This window comes from Macrobrachium nipponense, chromosome 30, assembly GCF_015104395.2.
Source record: "Macrobrachium nipponense isolate FS-2020 chromosome 30, ASM1510439v2, whole genome shotgun sequence".
In the NCBI taxonomy this organism is placed as follows: Eukaryota; Metazoa; Arthropoda; class Malacostraca; order Decapoda; family Palaemonidae; genus Macrobrachium; species Macrobrachium nipponense.
The window spans coordinates 7,964,304-7,986,935 of NC_087218.1; the positions used below are offsets into that span (position 1 = coordinate 7,964,304).

At 36.3% G+C, this 22,632-nt stretch overlaps 1 protein-coding gene across 9 annotated transcripts in view; it reads right to left on the reverse strand.

The window, feature by feature from the left end:
- LOC135202253 (uncharacterized) overlaps positions 1-22,632 on the reverse strand; it is a 1,045,919-nt gene that overhangs the window by 343,876 nt on the left and 679,411 nt on the right. For all 9 annotated transcript variants that reach the window (XM_064231542.1, XM_064231547.1, XM_064231544.1 and 6 more), the window contains one exon: positions 11,425-11,482. Coding sequence is in view for 1 of the 9 variants with exons in the window: in XM_064231538.1 (XP_064087608.1) it covers positions 11,425-11,482 (58 nt within the window). In the remaining 8 variants the exon portion in view is untranslated. The remainder of the gene's footprint in view (positions 1-11,424; positions 11,483-22,632) is intronic.

Consider the following 22,632-nt stretch of genomic DNA (forward strand, 5'->3'; position numbering starts at 1 on the left):
AATAGCAACGATTTAAATGGTAATAAAAAAGATTCAAAACAAAATGAACAACTGATAGACCCTTTTTTGTAAAACAAGGTCAGGCAGATGACATTTTTAGTATGGAAAAAACCAAATAAACATCTGATAGACCTTTTTTGTAAAACAAGTCAAGGAAGATGAAATTTGTAGTATTAAAAAAAAAATAAACAACTGATGGACCTTTTTTTGTAAAACAAGTTCAAGCAGATGAAAATTGTGGTGTGAAAACAAAAAAAAAACATCTGATATATCTTTTTTTTTTTTTGTATAGCAAGTTCAGGCAGATGCAATTCGTATTAAAAAAAGTGCAAAAACTTATTTATTTAAAAAGACCGATAATAAACGATTATTTTTAAAATATCACAACATTGTTGAATCTCACCTCACCCACATTAATAGTTGCTCACGTTCCTTCTTGACCTTGATCATTTTAAAGAATATTTATCTCGATTCCTTCCAATACCCGAAAAAAAATTGAAGCAATATTTGACTAGAGACGAAACAGAGACCGGTCAGTCGTCTTCTCCCTAGAGGCCGCTTCGCCTTAGTAGATGACACGACATCAGTTTTGCGGAATAAAAACAAATGTGTTTTACGTCCGTTTGTGGTGAACAATGAAGTCCACGTCCAGCCTTCATAATAAAATCAACGGCGCCATTAAAAATTCACCCTAAAATGAAGAGCAGCTTCCAAGTAGTTGCTTGCATTCGGTAATTATAAGTTTTTTTTGTCCTTTCTTTCTCTCTTCACTTCCTCAATTAGACTTTTTCATCTGAGAGACTTTAATGAAAATTTAATGGCTGAGATTTGGTGAAGGAAACAAAAAATGACCGACGACCTAACCATCATCATTATTATTATTATTATTATTATTATTATTATTATTATTATTATTATTATTATTATTATTATTATTATTATTATTACTATTATTATTTTATTATCTTATACATGGCCATACATTCAAGGAGAGAAAATTAATTATTAAGAGTAATAATTACTCAAATAAAGATCAAGACATCTACACAGATAAAAAAATAAATCAATTTCTACTTCTAGAATAAGTAAGGGAAAAAATTGCTCTGGCACCTTGCTTTTGTAAGACCTTGCAATGTTAGTTGACAGAGGAAGCAGTTGCAAATAACCCTCTTTCATTCGTTCAAAGCTATTGAAGACGTTGTCATTAAATGCTAATGTCAATAAATATCTGCCATTATATATATATATATATTTATATATTATGTATATTATATGTATATATTACACATAATATACATATAGTATATGTACATATACACATGTATAATATTATATATATATACATATATGTATATATATATATACATAATATAAATGTGTATATATAGATATATATATATATATTATATATATACACACATTTATATTATAGTATATATATACATATATATATATATATATATATATATATATATATATACATGTGTATATGTATACATATATATTATGTATATAGTGTATATTATTACATATATATATGTATATATATGTGTATATATACATATATATATATATATAAATATATATACTATATATATATATTATATATATGTGTGTAATATAATATATATGTGTGTGTGTGTGTGTGCGTATGTCTGTGTGTGGACGTGTCTTTGCGTGCATGTAAAAAATACAGGTAATCTACCTCTTTATCTTGGCACCAACATTCAATGCAAATAAATAACATAGCGCATGCATTTCTAAAATGTAAGGGTAATGAAACGTTCAGTTATACAGCCAGATAAAATATACACCGCCAGAGAAGGAAGAGTTCTGCTTAGAACCTCATTCCAGGAGAGTTGCAATAGCATTGCCAACCCTGTCATTTCACCCCCAAATAACAGTACGTAAGTGTTAGCTTTCGCCAATTGCATATGTTGGACAGCAAAGCCGTCGACATCTGCTTGCTGGACTCGGGTATATTGTATTCGTATCCAAATACCGAATTAAATGAGCTCCAATTGGTTATTGATTGCAGACTGCGTTTGTTTTGTTGTTTTTTTTTCACTCTGGATTCCAAAGCATGAGGCCAGTATTTGAAAGAATTCAATTTGTTTACTCTCGTCATGAGTGTTATTTCTTAAGACTTCGTGTTCATCATACTGAATTAAATGGGTTTCCATTAGTTATCAATTGCCAACTTAGTTTTTTCGTGTGTGTGTTTTGTTTCTAAAGAATTTAGGCAATATTAGGAAGAATTTCCTTTACTTATTTTTGGCGTTCACATAATGATTTTGGATTCGTATGTAAATACAGAATTTATTTTGAATTCGTATGTAAAAAACATTTATTTTGAATTCGTATGTAAATAAAGAATTTATTTTAAATTCGTATGTCAATACTGAATTTATTTTGAATTCGTATGTAAATACATTATTTATTTTCAATTTGTATGCAAATACAGAATTTATTTTGAATTCGTATGTAAGTACAGAATTTATTTTGAATTCGTATGTAAGTCAAGAATTTATTTTGAATTCCTATGTAAATACAGAATTTATTTTGGTTTCATATGTCAATACAGATTTTATTGTGATGTCCTATGTCAATAAAGAACTTATTTCGAATTCTTATGTAAATACAGAATTTATTTTGAATTCTTATATAAATACAGAATTTATTTGAACTCATATGTAAATACAGAATTTATTTTGAATTTCTATGTAAATACAGAATTAATTTAAGTTTCGTATATCAATGCAGAATTGATTTTGAATTCCTATGTAAATACAGAATTTATTTGAACCCGTATGTAAATACAGGATTTAATAATCTTCAATTACATAGCAATTAAAGATTTTGGCTTTTCGGCTTTCAGGGCAATAAAATCAATACAAGTAAAAACTTAATTGTATTTATTCTGTAACTAAAGTATCAGAATGTCTTGAATTTTCTATATAGAGACCGAGTTTTAAAATCTTCAGTTGGTTATTGGTCATAGACTAACCACGGATATTTCGTAACTTGATGTTGAAATGTTCTTGATAGGAAATGTATGTGATGGCAAAATATTATCCATTTTACATTTTCCCAAAATGCTGAATGCTTTTCATAAAGAACAAAGGCATAAAATGTTATCAGTGTTATATAAATTATTCCCTCGATGCTACAATAATCCTGAAAGTCAAACGTCTCTAAAAGGTAAAAGGCTTTTAAATCTTAAAAGAGTTCCTCTCTGCTTGAAGCTCCTAAAAGCAAAATGTCCATGATGGAAAAAAACAATCTTGGACGATGTAATTTTCCTAAAGGTAATGTAAAACTGCTCTGAACAAAATGATTTGCCAGAGCTTTCCGGTAGATCTTGCTTCAGGTTAAGGTTTCTTTGTTCGTTGTATCATTAACAGCAATTGTATTCATTTCTCTTTTAGATTTTGCACTTTTATTATTCTAGTTATTTGGTCTTAACGCGGACGTCATTCATGGAATGGTTATATGACTTTGACGGCTTATCTTTAATTAAGACAATAAACAGATATGTTCAAAATGAATGCTTGGCATACTTCAAATTTCAGTGCAATGCACCCAGATTCGCGGCCTTGAAAGGAAAAAAGAAGAAGAAGCGGAAGACGAAGAAAAGAAGCAGAAGAAGGCGTTTAATCATCTCTCTCTCATAACTGGCTTTGCCTGAAGTGTCCGAATGTTTCTAAACATGATTCTCAAGAAGAAGAAGAAGAAGAAGTCCTCTGAAAGACGTGGCAAAAAAAAAAAAGAAAAAAAATCAAGGCCGCAGCCAAACGCCTTGTGGGAGTACCCAACGTCCCCTTCCCCTACGATAGGGAGGATGATTTGTATCCCTCCACCCTTCTCGGACGCAATGAAGTCCACCCACTCACCCATTGCTGAAGGAGGGGGTCCATGAAAGGGACTTCCGAGGGAGGAATATGACGGCGGACCTCGGCCAAGGGGTCATGCACAAAAGACCGACTTGAACAAGTGCATCATCGCCAGTGCATGCGGGCCACCCTCGGGCTTCTGACCGCATGACTGGGAGTTAAAAAAAAGGAAATAATAATAATAAATGGAACGGAAAAAAGAAAGGAGAGAGAGACAAGATTATAAAAACATCCTTGGATGCATCTAGGTAACAGGTGAAGAGGACTATAGGATAGCAAGACCTTTGCAATTCATGAGATTTGTGGCCCAACTTCCAAGTAACAATAACAATAATAATAATAATAATAATAATAATAATAATAATAATAATAATAATAATAATAATAATAATTTACTACTAACGGTAATATACTTTAGAGAAATCATAATTTTATCCGAATTCAGGCCGTAGCTATCAGTTTAAGAGGAAATTATCTTAACATAATTAACACGCTGTTCGTGAAGGCCTTGTGTTTTAAAAAGCACAGGTTCACATGCACAATGCCTCCTAACATACAAACAAACAAACAAACAAACAAACAAACACAATATAGTATACGTATATATAAACAGGGTGTCCATAAAGTCCCAGTACCATTACAAGTATTTATTGCTGAATGGTACTGGTACTGGGACTTTATGGACACCCTGTATATATCAAAAGATAGAGGGAGGCAAAGGAGTATATATATATATATATATATATATATATATATATATATATATATATATATATATATATATATATATATATATATTTTAACAAACCCATCAACCAATCCACGCAAGTACCGAATCTGTCAGTCGACTTATCACGAGAGAAATTGAAATTCCTTTCCTCCCAAGAACTCAGGACCGCTTCGCACGGCGACTCCGATTCCCAGAACTGCAGTTTTACGAGGAGAACATAAATTATAATTAATAAATAATAAAACTCCGGTTACAAACGATTAATGCGCTGATTAAACAGAAACTATCCCCTCGTTTTCACGAACCAGTCGGAAACTTGATTTATATTTCCTGCAAAGTCAATCAAAAGATCTACAGTCTTACTTCAGAGGTTAAGTCTTGTATACCTGCACGCAGAAATTCGCTCTTTAACTCAATAACCCGAATAATAATCTCCTTGCTGCGTGATTATTCAGCGTTAGCAACTTCGTCTGAGACGGTCAGATATGGGAGAAAATAAAAATAATTCGCACAGTACATTCATCAGTCATAAACGTCTTAGCAACAATGATTTACAGCAGTGTAATTATTTTCCACCTTTGTCAGATATTCCATCTGATTCATTCACAAGTGGAGGACAACTGTTTACGGCACATCAGAGTTAATGAGCATTTTAGAAGTAATAGAAGAAAATTCGGTAATTTTTTGGCGTTTTTCAATCTGGTTTAGAAATCATTTTTGATCATAAATGGAGCCTTTTGGTGACATATATACATGAGATTCTGCATTATTAGAAAATTGTCTACTTTGATGATAACTTCACGCATTTTGGACAACTGTATTAATGAGCATTTTAGAAGTAATAATTCGAAGAGATAAATCAACCATCAATTGGTTTGCTTCCATAGAAGAATATTCGGTCATTTTTTGGGCGATTTTTAATCTGAAGATACTTTTAACGTTTTCATGTAGTGTGATGATGTGTTTCAGTCAGTTTCGAAATATTTCTTTCAGGGAAATGGAGCCTTTTGGTGCTATATATACATGAGATTCTGCATTATTAAAAAATTATCTACTTTGATGATAACTTCACGCATTCCGGAGCGAAACTGAAATGCGATATTTAGTTTTCTGTAAACGAAACTACTGAGAGTAGAGGGCTGCAAATTGGTATTTCGATCGTCCACACTCTAATCATCAAACGTACCAAATTGCAACACTCTAGGTCTAATACTTTTTAAAGCATTTCATTTAAGGTTAAAGTGAGCCATCTATCGTTCATCTGACAGCTTTCCAGAGGCATGGGACGCTCCTTCACTCTACCGCATCTGGTGAGCAACTGAAAGGCTACTGTTCAAAGCTGATGGTTTTATATAGCATTGTGAGCTGTGCAGAAAACTCGATTGCTTCGGTGCATATTTTATTTGTTTGTTGTTTCTGGGATAAGTGTTTATAGTACGATTATATGGACCTTTTCGGTGGCAAAGTAGTTAGCTCCCATAAAAGATGTTCGGTAATTTTTGGGGGGTTTTTGAATCTGAAGATATTTTAGATATTTTTCAAGTTTTCATGTTTGTTGTTTCTGGGATAAGTGTATAGTAAGATTATTATATAGACCTTTTCGCCACTATGGAGAGAGAGAGAGAGAGAGAGAGAGAGAGAGAGAGAGAGAGAGATTTGGGGGATAATGCAGGCATTTCATATCGATTTTGAGGTCTTAATTCTCACACTTATTATTTTGGAATGAACAGCCTAATTTTGTGTTATACGAACCTTGCCCTAATCGCCCCTCATCATACCGGTGTAATTAACCAAACTATTTTTTTTTTTATAATTGCAGCTAAGATGTCCCAAAAATATATGGCATTGATAAACAAGCAATAGTCTCTTCACTAATTAACAGATGAATACTGGAATCTGGAATGTATAATACACATAAACTCACATACAAATAATGCATATATATATATATATATATATATATATATATATATATATATATATATATATATATATATATATATATAGTATATATCGGAGTATGTACTGTAGGCACAAAGCCCCATGCATAAAGAGAAAGATAAATTCAGCAACATTAACATTTCAAAGCAATAGCAGAAAGTGTAGCACACAAGCAGATTGTGGCAAATGCTTTCAATGCAATTCCAAATCCGTATAAAAAAAAAAAAAAAAAAAAAAACTCAGATCTTACGTTAAGAAACCGTAGGTTTTTCATGCAGTGGCTATAAAAAGTCTTTAAAAAGAAATGCATGATTATGCATTTCTGAACATGAATATAAGCACAAAAAAAGGGGAATTGCAGAAGAGTGCAACTTGCTGCTATCAATAAAACACATTATATTCTCCCGCAGATTGTTGACAATTATATCCAACGTCAGCTTCTGTGCTAAGATGATAGATACAAATCACGTCTCCCTGGGTAACATATTCCGGATGATGTCTAAATATACGTTGGAGGTCCGATTCGATATACCGGGGCAGAATTCGAAATATTCAGGCGGCCATTGTGATTTGAGGTGAATATATGCTTCTCGGGCCGCCACTGCTGCAGAAGTGCGTGATAATACGAGGTAGAAGATGTACTTGGTCCCCATTTGCTTTGGTTACGAGATTTCCGCCTCTGCTTCTGCTTGTCTCAACCATTGCTTCAATTTTGATGTCGCTGTTACGTACAGTTAGGCAGGTAGTTACTTTTTTTTCCTATACCACGAGTGCATATATGAACATATACGTTCACACAAATACATAACCCCAAGAAACACACGCACACACACACACACACACACACAAACACACACACATATATATATATATATATATAAATATATATATATATATATATATACACACATCCCATTCGTAACATTAAGTAGACCCAGATATATGTATATGTATGTATGTATGTATGTATGTATGTATATATATATATATATATATATATATATATATATATATATATATATATATACATCCCATTCGTAACATTAAAGTAGACCTAGATATATGTATATGTATGTATATGTATGCATGTATGTATGTGTATGTATTATATATAATATGTATATGTATATATATATATATATATATATATATACTTATGTAGTATCTTCCCTCATTATAAAAGGCCCATTAAAACTGGCTTAATGAGGGCTTTTATATTTGAGACGTATCCTGTCTTGACAGAAGAATTTATCATATATATATATATATATATATATCTATATATATATATATATATATATATATTATATATATATATACACACATACTTGGGCGCAAACCCACCTGCCAGTGATTGCATGCGTGCGTGTTAAGTAAACGTTCGAAACTAGCATTAACATACCTGCCTACAGCAATAACGTATTTTTCATCTAGCAGCAATAAATTCTGTCTCAATGGCGCATTTGTTCTCCTTTTCTTGCGAAAAAAAAATTCCCTTTAGGAGATACTTTGTCAACAAACGAAAAAAAAAATGAAAGATCTTAAAGGAAGAAAGACCCTTTTTTCATGTCATGCCTCCGAGCAAATATCGGTAATAAGTGCACATTCAATTGAAATATGTACAGAGTAATGTTTAGTAAATAAACTTTTTTATTTTTTATTTTTTTATTAGCAACAGATCGTATTTTCTAAATCTCGTTATTTGGTTGACTACTTTTATTTATCGGCATTATGGAGTAAATAAGACAAACTACGGCAATCATGGCTTCTAAGGCCTCAATGTGACCCATAATAATCGCTTGCACCGAACTCCCAAGGTCGGTAGTAATCGTCAGCAACCTTTGGTTGTTTCAAGTAAGTTCATTACATTCCTTTTCCTTTTATGCAGTATTTTTTTTCTATAATGAAACTGGTGAGGGTTGGGGCGGTTTCAGTATGTGTTAAATTCCCGTTTTCTTAATACTGGTCTTAGGACGGGGGTACTGTGCCCATAATGCTCATGCCCACAAATAAGCATTAGGAATTTACGTGCCAACAGCCTTTGGCATTTAGTGGTCAGACATCCAAGCATTGTGAAACCTCGTGAAAACAATGAGATGAAAAATTCACGATAATCAGCTTCACCTTCTCGTGTATTTATTCTTTACTGTGTTCGCATATTCACAAGAACTTTACCAGACTCGAAATTACTGCAGTTCTTTCATATAATCGAACCGGATTATTTTTTACTGCTCCCCCTGCTTCTTTCTCTTAGCCCACCCGTCATTTTTATAACGAGAAGTTCTGGCTTCAGAGGGACATTAAAGATGAATAAGAAATGACCCACCAGAACAAGAGGAAGGCTGAAGCATCGATCCTTTTTGCTTTTGAAACTTTTTTTCAGTAATTATGCCTCGGTGTTAAGGCTCCATCAACTCCTTTTCTCCTCTTGGAATCGATCCTTAATACTTTCAAGAGATCCTGAATCCCCCGGCCCCCAAAAAAGAGAACCATTGTACGAAAGATAAAGGGACCACACACACGTACACACAAACACACAGCGAGTCAATGCGATCAGAATCAATTACGTCATCCAACTAGCCCTTGCATCATTAATGGTTCCCTCCTATAAACTTCGTGTTTAAATACGCACTAATAAGTTACTGTCAGTTACAATGGCTCCGGTTTTACTTCTCCTCGTCGTCTTTGATATATACAGCTTTTGCTAGAAAAAGAAAAAGGAAAAAAAAAATAGGAGAAAATAGAAATCAGTGGCGAAGTGCATTAATGAGATACGCGGGAAGAAAGAGCGACCGGTTATAATTACGGAATGCTTCATCGGCAGCACTTTGCTTTTATTGCCAGCCGCATGAAAATTTAATTCGGATCTCCGTCAGATCCATTGCACGGTCCGTGGCCTTACAAAGGAAGGACCTGCATTAATGGGTTACTTGTTCATTACCGCGAGATCTCCTCTTATATCTTTCATGAGCGGATATATAGCGTTTATGGATTTCTCCTAATGAAACGTCATGCATGTATACATGGCGCATAACGAACCATAACGAACGTATACCTTTTGTTTATTGATAATATGTGCAATGAATGACGTACTTCGAGGTCTCCGCTGGTGAGTTATTTTCCTTTCTTACGAGAAAATGACACTCAAGGCATGACAGGTTGCTTTTCATGATTTGGCTGGAAGAAGGGCGTATGCCGCTCAATCGAACTGAATTTTGGGAAATCGAGAATTGAAGTATTCTGGCCAATTTCGGCCCATTTCTCGGTTCACGAAATGCGGTACAGATTAAGCCAATTCATGGTCAATCTTGACATGACTCTTTGATCATGGAAGACATAGATTGTGAATAAATTCATGTAAATTTTGGAGTTTTTGGAAGCAAGGCAGACACGTCAATTCTGAAAAGTTCTGGGCAAGATAAGCTTAAATTCTGTCAAGTTCCGGGAATTTTGATCATCATCATCGCATAAAGACAGGTGCAGCAGGCCCTATCAAGTTGAGTTGAATTTTTGGCAGATTCTACAATCAAGAAATCCCTAACTTCTGTTAGACGCTTTGATATTTTTTTGAAGATTCTGGGATTAAAACTTCTAGCCTGATTATATGGCAAATTTGATCAAGCTTTGGTAAATTCTATAATGTTGTTCAGGTATACATGTGTCTCATTCACAGAATTAAACAAATGCAGAATCATTCCAGTCCAGATACGATTCAACGACTGTCAAAATTTAGTAATTCAGAACAGAAAACAAAGAAAAGCTTTAGAAAAGAGAAGGGAAGGGAAATATTGCATGAACCTTTCTATCACGTTCCAGATGGCGTTAACTAATTGCTACCGTTTGGAAACAATTATCGAGGACCTATTAAGTCTTTAATTTGCATTATGTTTGATTGTGTCCATTATTTTAATGACTGCGATATCAGAATCGAATGTTTTGTTGTTAGTTTCTCAATTATGGCCTCTCCTAATTTTTTTCCCGGGAAGAGCTGTAGTTTTCCCTTAGATCTCCAGTTGGGAGTCTGATTGTATTGAATAAATAAATCATTCTATATATATATATATATATATAATATATATAAATATATATATATATATAATAGTAGATGGTATATATAACGATATATATAAAGATATATATATGTATATACATAATGCATATATACGACATCCCATATCTATATCTATATATATATATATATATATATATATATATATATATATATATATATATATGTATATATCTATATATCCATAGAGATGTATATATAGTATATAAAGATATATATATATACATAAATCTATACACATCCATATACTATATCTATATATATATATATATATATATATATATATATATATATATATATATATACACACACACACACACACACACACACACATATATATATATAATATATATATATATATATATATATATATATATATATATATATATATCTATTATTATAAAATCGCATAGGGTGCCAACCGAATTCTCATCTCAAAACAATAAAACCAGACAAGAAAATACAAAAACAATTCAGAAAATGAGACAAAAATCTCCGACCAGGGCCCTAAAAAGCCTCTGATACACTTTGGCCCATTAGTAGTGATTTCGTATTATGCAAACATCGTCTACCCGTTTATGCATTCGTATCAATGAAGCATTTGCATTCAACCATTTCCAGTCTTTAAGTTTGAAACAATGTATGAACACCAACAATCTGTATTTTCTCAGCATAGGCCTCCTCCATAAATGCCATTGTATATTACAGGATGAGAAAAGTTCATAAAACTGTAAATGCAGTCATCTAAGGACCAAAAACTATAAAAGTGTAAGATAAATACCAAACTTTACCTGAGGAACTCCACGAACTGCCATTTTCTCTCTTTGGGTTGACTGAAGTAATGATGACCTGGAAAGTGAAAAGAAAGGGAGTTAAATTTTAAATTTTAGATCTGCGAAACTTTCATTATAAAAGGTTTTGTTTCTAGTCATGAAGAATAAAGTCAATTTTATAGTTATTAAAGAAAAAAAAAAACAGCAATTTTCAGTCTGAAAACGAACGAAGAAGCCTATTTTCAATCTCATAGCACAGACTTAGAAGAAAGGAGAGGAGAATTTTCATTTTTTCATTTAGGGTCCAGAAGAAACAAGACGGGATTAATGACGGCTGGAGGAAAAGACGATTAACCCACTAAAGAGATGACAGACATACGTATTGATAATCCCCGAGGATAATGTAGGCGTAATCAATGCGTGGCGAGAGACGTGGACATATATAACGCGTCCGATTCCTGTGATCACGATGCATTAGACCTGTAAATACGCTGGAACTATAAAGACGGCAGTTGTAAATATCCGAGAGGAATTTATGGAAAGAAGGAAGAGTGATCAAAGAAAATGGCCGGGGATGGGGAGGGGGGCGGGGAGCTGGAAAGATTATACGACAGGTGTCAAGTAAAGAAGATGGACAGGAAGTTAATTAAGTGAATTTATCGCAGGGTGACACACACAAAAGCATGCACGCATGCACACGCGAACTCACCACACACACACACACACACACATACAGGAAGCTTATGTTATGCTGGAAGCGCAGCTTCTGTTAAAACACTACGGGTTTTTGAATAGTCATGTTGTCTCCATGGCTGTTTTCAACATTTTATCATATTAATATTTTTCTTAACAAGGGAAGCCATGAAAAGGGCAGGAGATGTAGCCTTTATTTTGCGAGATATAAAAAGGGTTCCTCAACAGACTGTGGAGTATTTGGTGTTTGTGGATGGCATAGGATTCACAGGGGATTGTGAGGAGAATCTTGGGCAATGAGTTGGACTGATTTCCTCTATAACAATGTAAAAGCTTAAAGTGAATACCAGTGAGAAAAATTCAGGAAGAATGGAGGCCATGGATAAGGAGCAATGAATATTTTTCTCGACCTTCATAATGGAATTCATAAAGTTTAAAAAAATAAAGCATATATTTTGAAAGAAAGATACTCGTATTTTTATTTTTTTTATCAGCCTCCTTCCTCCATTTTTGCACAGTAGTATATATCAGGAATTCGTTCCACAGGAAACTTTTAAAATAATAACAAGAATGACTATGAGCTATTTCGTAGTGAGGGAGAAAAAACCTCTGCACATAATAAATTAGCTAAAATTGGCAAATGAAAAATTCTAAATTGGATACATGACTTCATGACTACTGTATTTAGATAATCTTCTACAGCCACGTCAGAAAGTTGAAAATAAGTTTGAATATCCATGAATAATTAGCAGATTGTCTAAGAAAGAGATGGAATGATGTTTGCTAATAATATCTAGTCAGTCAATAAATGCACTGGTTGGTCATAACAGTGACGAAGACAAAACGAAAAATCTTACCGATCGAAACATTTTTTCGTCGGAAATTAACGTCCGCCCGAAATTTGCTAAATTTGTCACCGAAATGGAATTTATCTGAGTGATTTGCGCGTTGTGTCCGGAGCCTTTTAGTCTCTGAATATTGGACAATTCTACTTCAGTAATTCCGAAACCTTTTCTCTGCCGCTGATATCAATAGACCCAGAAGTGCTCGGTGCATTTTGGTCTCTGGTCGAGCGTACATTTCAAATGTCCCGACACCCATTTCATAATTAATCCCTTCGGCGCTGGAAATTATTCAGAGACGTCATTCTTGGCTCGGACGTGTGTATGAAATTCTAAATCCTGGGCATAAAACGCGTTCGACTTTGCCCCATAGAGGATTAAGCTTCCAATGTATCACTCCAGAATGGTGGCTGATAGTTTGTACGAATACGTATGCATGCATGCACACACACACATAGATGTATATACATATAGGATGGATTATGAAGTCTAGGGACAAACACAAGCACTGGAACCTATTTTAGTCACACACACACACACACACACAATCATATATATATATATATATATATATATATATATATATATATATATATATATATATATATTATATATATATGTATGACTAAAATAGGTTCTAGTGCTTTAGTAATTCATATATATAATATATTATATATATATAATCATATATATATATATCTATATATATATATATATATATTCCGATATATATATACTATTAATATATATACTTTTATTCTTGGACGAGGCTGACTGGGTTCGGTCCTTTGGTACCCAATTCGCAGTCTGGATTACCAAAAGAACAGAATGATTTAGTAAAATGGGCGATCAGGATTCCCCTGGAATTATGGGCTCGGGCGCTCTCAATGGTAAGACAAGTTGCTGACCCCTGGACTACGCGAAGCCACTGTCTATACGTAGCCAAACATGTGGTTAGGACCATTAGCAGCAACCATTTAACCAAAAACGTACCTTCTTGTAAACATTATTTGGTTCTTCGGTTTTAATTCGACGAATGTATTTGAATTAAGCACGGCCACTATACCGGTCCTCATATTTCTTCGCTAAAGCTAATGCATAATTAAAGGGTGATAAAAGGAGACTTTTAATTTTACGACCCCAGTATGTTTGCTGACGGTCGACCGCTTTTTACACCGGAGTGTTTTCGAACAGAACAAAAAGACACATAGTACGCACGGCTGCAATAATTTTAAACTAATCTAAACGAACTGCTTCACCCGAAACGAGTTTTTTTTTTTAACGCGAGTTACTTGAGGTACTACAGGTTTTCGTCACTTTCTTGGGTTCCCGGGCCAGTTCTGAGGGATTTTACCCGAAAATGGAGGCCCGATCACTTTGGATATTTGAATAGAGTGACGCTGATATGGCTGGGGAGGCTGGGGAAACGGGTCAGGAATCAGGTAGGGGCTAAAAGTGAAGCATTTGTTTGCAAATCTAACGAATAAAATCAGATCTTCTAAAAGACCTCGACTCAACTACAAACTAAATAAATAATAATGGAGTGGACTGGGTGTTGTCTGGTATGGAAGACTCAGCGGGAGATAGTGGGTATCGCAAACTGAATGTTGAAGGTACTGGGGTGATCAGTGGATTGTTTGGGATGGGAGAAAATGGGTGAGGGTGTATCGCAAACTAAAATCAGGGATGGGGTGAGGAGTGCGTTCACTGGGATGGGAGAATGAATGAGGGGTGAGGGTGTATCGCAGACTGATATTGAGGATGGGGATAGGAGGCCGTTCACTGGGATGGGAGAATGAATGAGGGGTGGGGGTGTATCGCAAACTGAAATTGAGGATGGGGTGAGGAGGTCGTTCACTGGGATGGGAGAATGAATGAGGGGTGAGGGTGTATCGCAAATTGAAATTGAGGATGGGGTGAGGAGGCCGTTCACTGGGACGGGAGAATGAATGAGGGGTGAATCGCAAACTGAAATTGGAGAAGGGGTGAGGAGGCTGTTTTGAGATGAAAGACTGAGGGCCGAGGGTGTACTGGGTACCACAAAACTGAATTTAGCGGTGGGAGTGTCAACGTAGTAAGTTCTGTGGGGTGAGAGAGAGAGAGAGCAGCTTTCCGAATCCGGTGTTTGAGGTTTTTCGTTTCCTGGCCCCTTCTGATTCTTGAGTTCGGTGAGGATGGAAGTCTGCGCTTAAACGCGTCCTCCAGCGAAGGAAAGATTCTGTTCAACGATGTCTACTACTTTGACGTCTATTATTTTTCCTCGGGGGATTAGTAGAGAGAGAGAGAGAGAGAGAGAGAGAGAGAGAGAGAGAGAGAGAGGGGGGTGGTGGTAAGTTCGCGAGTAATCGTTGTTGAAAAAAAAAAGGTAAAGGTTTTATCTGGTACTGAGGGAGAGATTAGAGGTAGAGAGAGAGAGAGAGAGAGAGAGAGAAAGAGACTCTGAGAAGAAGGGGGGTGGGGGTTAGTGGTGGTGGTGGTAAGTTTGCAAGTAATCGTTTCGAAAAAGAAGAAATAGAAGGTTCATCTGAGAGAGAGAGAGAGAGAGAGAAGAGAGAGAGAGAGAGAGTGGAGAGAGAGAGAGAGAGAGAGAAGGGGGAAGGGGAAGGGGGCAGGTGGTGGTGGTAAGTTTGCGAGTAATCGTTTCTATCGTTTTGTTAAAAAAGAAAAGAACAAGAATGAGAAGGTTTTGAATCTTGAGACGGAGAGAGAGAGAGAGAAAGAGACGGGGGGGGGGGGGTTGAGTGGGGTGGTTAGGTAAGTTTGGATGGTAAGTTGCGATATAATCGTTGTTAGTTAAAGAAAAAAAGAAAACGAAAACGGTTATCATGGCGGTTTACTTTGGTGAGTAAAATACTAAGAAGAGAGGAGAGAGAGAGAGAGAGAGAGAGAGAGATGCAGAAGGGGGAGGGGGGGTTGGGGGTGGTAAATTTCCGTGTAATAATCATTGTTAGCAAAAGATGAAAAAGAAGGTTTACCTTGGAGTACTGAGAGAAAAGAAAACAGGTTATTTTTTAAAATCGTCAGAATTAACAGGCACCAGATAATGAATTACCTAACCTACCACAAATTGCCAGTTTTAAACTGGTTTCTTTCGATGCTGGAGGAGAGAGAGAGAGAGAGAGAGAGAGAGAGAGAGAGAGAGAGAGAGAGAGAGTTTTGGAGCATGCGTGCAAAGAGCAGAGTGACTTCGGGGAGACTGAATCCCCGAGTGAGGAGAGAATAGTAGCGGGAGGGTCTCTTTAAACGCTACGCAGGAGTGTATAATCATTTTGCACAAAACACCTTTTATATTCACCATCATCTCCGCCGTTACCGCTACAAATATCCCCTGTCACGCATGGCAGTACCGCCATTAAGGGCAACTGCCAATGCTGTCTTAGCGGCAGGCAGGAGGAAGGAAGAAGCATCGGTACAGGTGTAATTACCTCGCAATTATTTTGTTATTATATACAATAAATGATTTCGTCTCGCGGTGGGCGGGAGGGAGGGGGGCGGGGCAGGTATGTCCGTCCGGTCGTCCTGAACCGTGAGTTTGATTGCATATTCTGTATTTACATCAGTATTTACCATCTGCATTTACACCTGTTTTTACACCTGAGTTACTGCCATTCATTTTCTGCTTCCCCGGATGACGTCAGCTGGTTCTCTCCTGCAGTGAACTCCATAGTTGCCATTCGTCTCGGCTCTAACAACGTCTTCGTATAAGGTCCACAATAATATGTCAGTGGTGGAATGTGGGACTTTATATGACTGTGGACCTTACACAAAGTTACTCCTGTTTTCCGGCATTGAGAATTCTACGCATTTAACATCATTACCAACATCCTCAAAACACATCTGCAATGACGTTATCATGCTATGTTCTTGATGATGTTCATATTTATTATGATTGTATCACTGTATTGTTTGTATGTTCTATAATTATCGTTAATTTTCCCGTTTGATAAAGCTGATTTGATGCTTCAAGAACTCTCATGTTCTACAAGACATAAGGAAGAAGAAGAAGAAGAATGAAGGAAGAAGAGAAGAAAGAAGAGGAGGAGGAGGAGGAGGAGGAGGAGGAGGAGGAGAGGAGGAGGAGACCATTTTAAAGAACCAGGAGAAGAAGAATAGTAATAAAATCCCTTCTATTTTGGTATTACATTTATTCTCATAAAAAAAATCCCCCATAATGTCATTTACTTTTACTTGAAGGCCATATGGACAGGCAACCCAATGCACTGATGTAGTCCTGGCCCAAAAAACCATGAGGGAAGATCGTCAGAAGAAATGAAGGGAATGGGGAGAGTCCCGAAGCCCTGAGGATGAGGGGAATAAAAACACCGATTCCAGTGGTTCTGTGACTGACATCACAATCACTAATAAAAAGAAATTAAAATTCCCATGGCAAAAACTACGTGGTACCTAACGAGAACCTTATTTACACTGGCCATGAGATGATGACTTAGTTGCAAGTCTTCATTCTGCTGTTGCAAAAGACACAGAACAGTCATTTGCTTTTTGGGGCTTGCCAATGCATATGTCAGCAGACATATCATTGCCTGATTTCTACGGAATGAGGGACAGTCCATGAATATTCTTTCACCTTTCACAGGAACGAGTGCCAATATGCAAATGAATGAGAGGAGATAGTATACATGAACACGTTGCCTACCATCTCAGCTAAAGCAAAACCCCTTTTTTAATATTTCGATTTCAGTATTATAAAAAAAAAATAGGCAAAAAACATCTTTATCAGAATGGAGCAACTCTTAACCACTCTAGCCTGTTGGCCAGAGTGACTCTGGATCTCCAAGATTTCACCCCAAAGAGACTCAGCCAGCAGAAGTAATTCGACTTATTTTATCTCCTCTAATTAGATAAGTCTCTAGAGGCATTTAATTCCTCCTCGCTATCAGTGATTGGTTAAGTATAGCCTCTGTTAGCTAAACACCGTCCAACAATATCAGATTTACGGCCACCAGCTGCTGAAGAAACCTGGCTAATGAAGGACCTTTTATTTAAGAATGTACTTTTCTAGGTATTCGACGTTTTTTTCGATGTTTTCTTACGATTTAGGATAACACAGGTAGCTTCGGTTGACGCAAGAATATTCTACATAAATAAACGAATACTCAAAAGCAACACACACACACACACCACACACACACACATTAAGAGAACACACACACACACATATATATATCTATATATAGATCTATAATATATATATTAGTAAATTATATCAGTGACAACAAATGTTTTTTTTAACCATAATGTAACATGTACTACAAGTAAGAAGAACATTTACTGCTAAAGATGGGAAGTAAAGCAAATAACGCGAACATTTAAAAAAAAAACCTCTATTAAATATAACATAAGATCTATTGATGGAACAACGACTAAAAAACACGAGAATAGGCAACAGAGGAGTAATTCACATCTCAGGGTTGTGGATTAGTTTAGACCAGTGGTTCCCAAACTTTTTTTTTGGGGGCCATGCCCCAACCTAACCTCCTTTAAAATCCTGATGCCCTCTGTGTTGATATACTGTAATTCTTGGCTTAAACATCCTCGAATTAACCACCTTTAAAAAACTAATTACCCCCTGGTACGCCCCACGTTGGGAACCAGTGGTTTAGACTAACCCAGATTGACGGCAGTAAGAACCCTTGCCTTAAAACAGTCTGGAACTGTAAGATGAGATTTAGGCCTGATGCCAGTCGCCGTGACCTGTAAGGTCATTCAGCGGTGAAAAGAAAATTGAGAGTAAAGGAGGTATGAAAGGTGTAACAGGAGGAAAACCTCAAAGCAGCTGCACTATGAAACAATTGTTAGAAGGTGGAAAGTCAGATGGAAGAAAGCTAATAAAAATGGAGGTACAGTAAAAGGAATGAAAGGGGTTGCAGCTAGGGGGCAGCAGGGACGCTGCAAAGAACCTAAGTCATGCCTAGAGTGCATCGCGTGAGGTGCACCGATGGCACTATCCCCACTAAGAGGTTAAAACGGTCTGGAAGTGTTGCTACCTATGAGAGGGAGCAGGAGACCTGGTATGGCCCTCAGGACTCTGCAATGCTTTTTTTTTTAGTAATTTATGTTAACTTGCAGACATCGCTTACTGATTGACCTTGCTGTTTAATAAGGCATTTTTAAATTGATTTCCTTCACCATGGTTATTACTTCCGTTTTAGTTTCCCAGTTTATTGGACTTTCATTTATTTCATTGAAATCTGTGTGTAGTTACAACTGTGTAGGGGAAGATGGGGTAGCCCAAGTGATCAAAGAAAAAACATGAAACTGAAGGGATACAGGGACTCGTTCATTTGTAATTCAATTTACTATGATTTTAAAAGAATAATCATAAAACTCTGAAAACTTCGAGCTCATGCTCTTAGGTTCTTATTCCATTAAAGGTTCGCTGTATACTTTAATTAACAGCAACGACTACAACAAAAACAACAACCCCGTCATCATCCAATGCCTGTAAAACCAACTCTAAGGTAAATATTTATAGGTTTTCAGACAAAGCTTAAAACACTGTCCGGCGTCCCCCAAGGAGTGCAAGGCTAAATTTCATTTGCATGTGATAAAAAAAAAAAAAAAAAAAAAAAAAAAAACTTGTTCTGGCGTCATCTGGCCGACACTCCGAAAATCGTTAGCAATCAAGAAACACGAAAGAAAACATTTGCAAATGAATTCCTTTATCTTCTGGGTATAGTTTTTCTTTTATGACGGTGCTTCGTTCGTCTGTGTGTCATCTTTGTTTTACCTGTGCATTGGCGAGTCCATTCATCTCAGTGTTCATTCATTCATAGAGACACACACACACATATATATATGAATATATATTATATATAATGTGTATAAAAGAGTAAAAGGATTTAATAAAAAGGCAATTTTCTTCCACGCTCTGCTGTCTTTGAAATAATATTATCGTAAAGCACCTGATGATATTGCATTAGGTTTTTATATCAGTGTCAAATTAACGTAATTTATTGATTGTTTATTTTCTTAAATCATCCTTGTAGCTTAGTTTTAAGTGTTTTTTCTCTTATATTCAGTTCAGTAGCTGTATTTTTCTACGTTAACGTAACGTTCAGTTGTTTTGCTCAGTGATTCCTCCTCTTGTTATGAATTGCCTAACTATCGTGTTAACGATTGTTTTATTTTGTTTTCGAGTTGGAATGGAACTGTTGTGCGGTGCGTGGAGGCCGGCCTTAAATAGTTCAGTTCGGGCCTAGGTATAAGCTTCTGGACGTACGCTCTTTTGTTAGCAGCCTTCTGGAGAGTTATTTAACTCCTTTTGAAGGTTTACAGTGGTTTTGCGTAGATGTGCTCGGCCATCTACGGTGTACGTACATCGTTGGAGTTTGATCACGGCTGTGATATCGCAGGTGGTAGTCACTTGCGACTCCTGTACTCCTGCCAGAGGATTTGGTGGAAGACGTGGTCGTTGCTGTCCAGCCACGTAGGAGGCGTTACGCCCAACCACTGTCCTGTCCGTCTTCAGCTGCTGGTCCAGGAGAGCTAAGGGCTCGTGAGGAGGCACGTAGGGAGGCAATTGCCAGGTAAGAGGTGATTATTCTGTGTCGTCTCTCGTCGGGATTGAACTCGACCTCTGTGTCTACCTGGTCAATTTGCGAGCTCCCCCGTATAGCTGCTGGGAGGTTGAAGCGACCTCCAGGAACTCCTGTCCACGTCTCTGTAACGTAGGATTTACGTACCATTTAAGGGTTTATAATAGCTATATATATATATATATATATATATATATATATATATATATATATATATATATATATATATATATATATATATAGTATTTAGTTAGGAGTATTTGGTATTTATTGCCCCTCAGAATGTCTATTTGAATTAGTTTTTAAGTTTAGTACTAACACGGTTAGGTAGGAGGTTTAAGGTTTTCCTGTCTTTATTTTCTCTAGTCTTCCAACATTCTTATAGTTATAGGTTAGTGGTTTTTCATTATTGGGCCCGTATTATTATTATTTGAACCTTTGGCATATTATGTTCTTTCCTTGCTGTGTTAGGGACAGCTTTTAAGTATTAGGTATCCTTGTGAGCCCGTTATTTGTTATTGCTATTGCGCATATTTATTAAGTTTAATCACAAGGCTGATTTAGTGTTAGTGTACTTTATAATTAAATATTGTTAATTTTTTATTCTGGTGTTTGTGTCCACATTCCTCTACCCTGTGTACTTTCTTACCGCCTACGATCCCTGTGATTATTAAAGTATAAAGAACCTGCATTACGGCCAAAGGGGTCGTAACAATCGGCTATTGCTAGTGCTTCAACAGGTACTTGTTTACTATGCATTTACACACATATACAATACAAATGATAATGGAGAAGCTATCTCTATACTATGATCAGTGCCCGTCAGTTACAGTAACAATGCCTCGTACTGCTAAGCAGCAATTAAATAACATTAAAATGACCATTGCTAACAAAATTACTGCCATGACTGAGGCAGCAAGACGCTGATATTAGTTTCTTCATGACAGCATCTTTCTTCCGATTGTCATAGACGCTCCATCGATAGTCAACCTTACCCTGAGGTCACTTCCATGTTGCCGACCTCATCTGGAAAAATACCGAGGAGGAGGAGGAGGACAACAACCTTAACCCGAGCTCACTTTCATGTTGCCGACCTCGTCTGGAACATCACCAAGAAGAGGAGGAGGAGAGAAGCCTTAACGTAAGTTCACTTTCACGTTGCCGAACCCTCACTGGAACAATCACCAGAAGAAGGAGGAGGCGGAGGAGGAGAGAACCTTAACCTGAGCTCACTTTCATGTCACTTCCATTGTTGGCCGCCTAGTCTGGTAAAATCTTTCGAGTGGAGAGAGAGAGAGAGAGAGAGAGAGAGAGAGAGAGAGAGAGAGAGAGAGAGAGAGAGATTCAGCCTCATTCCGATTGCTCTACGATCAAAAAAAAAGAAAGGTTTAGCATGCTTCTAAGCCGAGGTTCACGGACCAAGGGTCGCCAAAAAAAAAAAAAAAAAAAAAAATAAAAAAAAAAAAAAAAAAAAAATGTCGTAGGTAGGTATAGTTGACCCGGCCCCCTTTTAGTATATAAACTCCCCCGAAACGAGCAAAGGTCAGCCTGTTTCCATTTTATGGCGATCCACTCGGACTGACTATCACCGGACCCTTTTAATGTCTCTCTTATCGTTGGCAGTTTCTTCTTCTTCCTCTTCTTCTTCTCTCAGTGTGTATCTGATTCCTGGCATGAAAATCATAAGGTTACTATCACTCATATCATCTGTTTCTGTGAATTGGAGGTAAGTATCCCCAGCTGATATAATCACTGACGGCCGTCGACAATGACGGAATGGAGTCTCGTCGCTGTTATGTACTTGAATATCTGACTCTCCCATTTTTCATTAATGATGTGTAGTACAGTCTTATATTTCATCGCCTCATTTGTTAATAAAAAGAAATATTTAAGATCAATATAGGACGAAGTGTTTGGATATTCATCGCGATGACACAAAAATGACTGAGATAATGCGGTCGTTTTTGACGACAGGTATATACACAAGTAAATATTAAAAAAACAATGTAAAAAAATACGAAAGGAGCGATTAGTTCTCCTGAATGAGATTCAAACAAGGAAAGTATATACAAAGATTTTGAAAAGTGAATAATTCATCACGTGTTTATAGACCTCAACATGGTACAAAACATGTG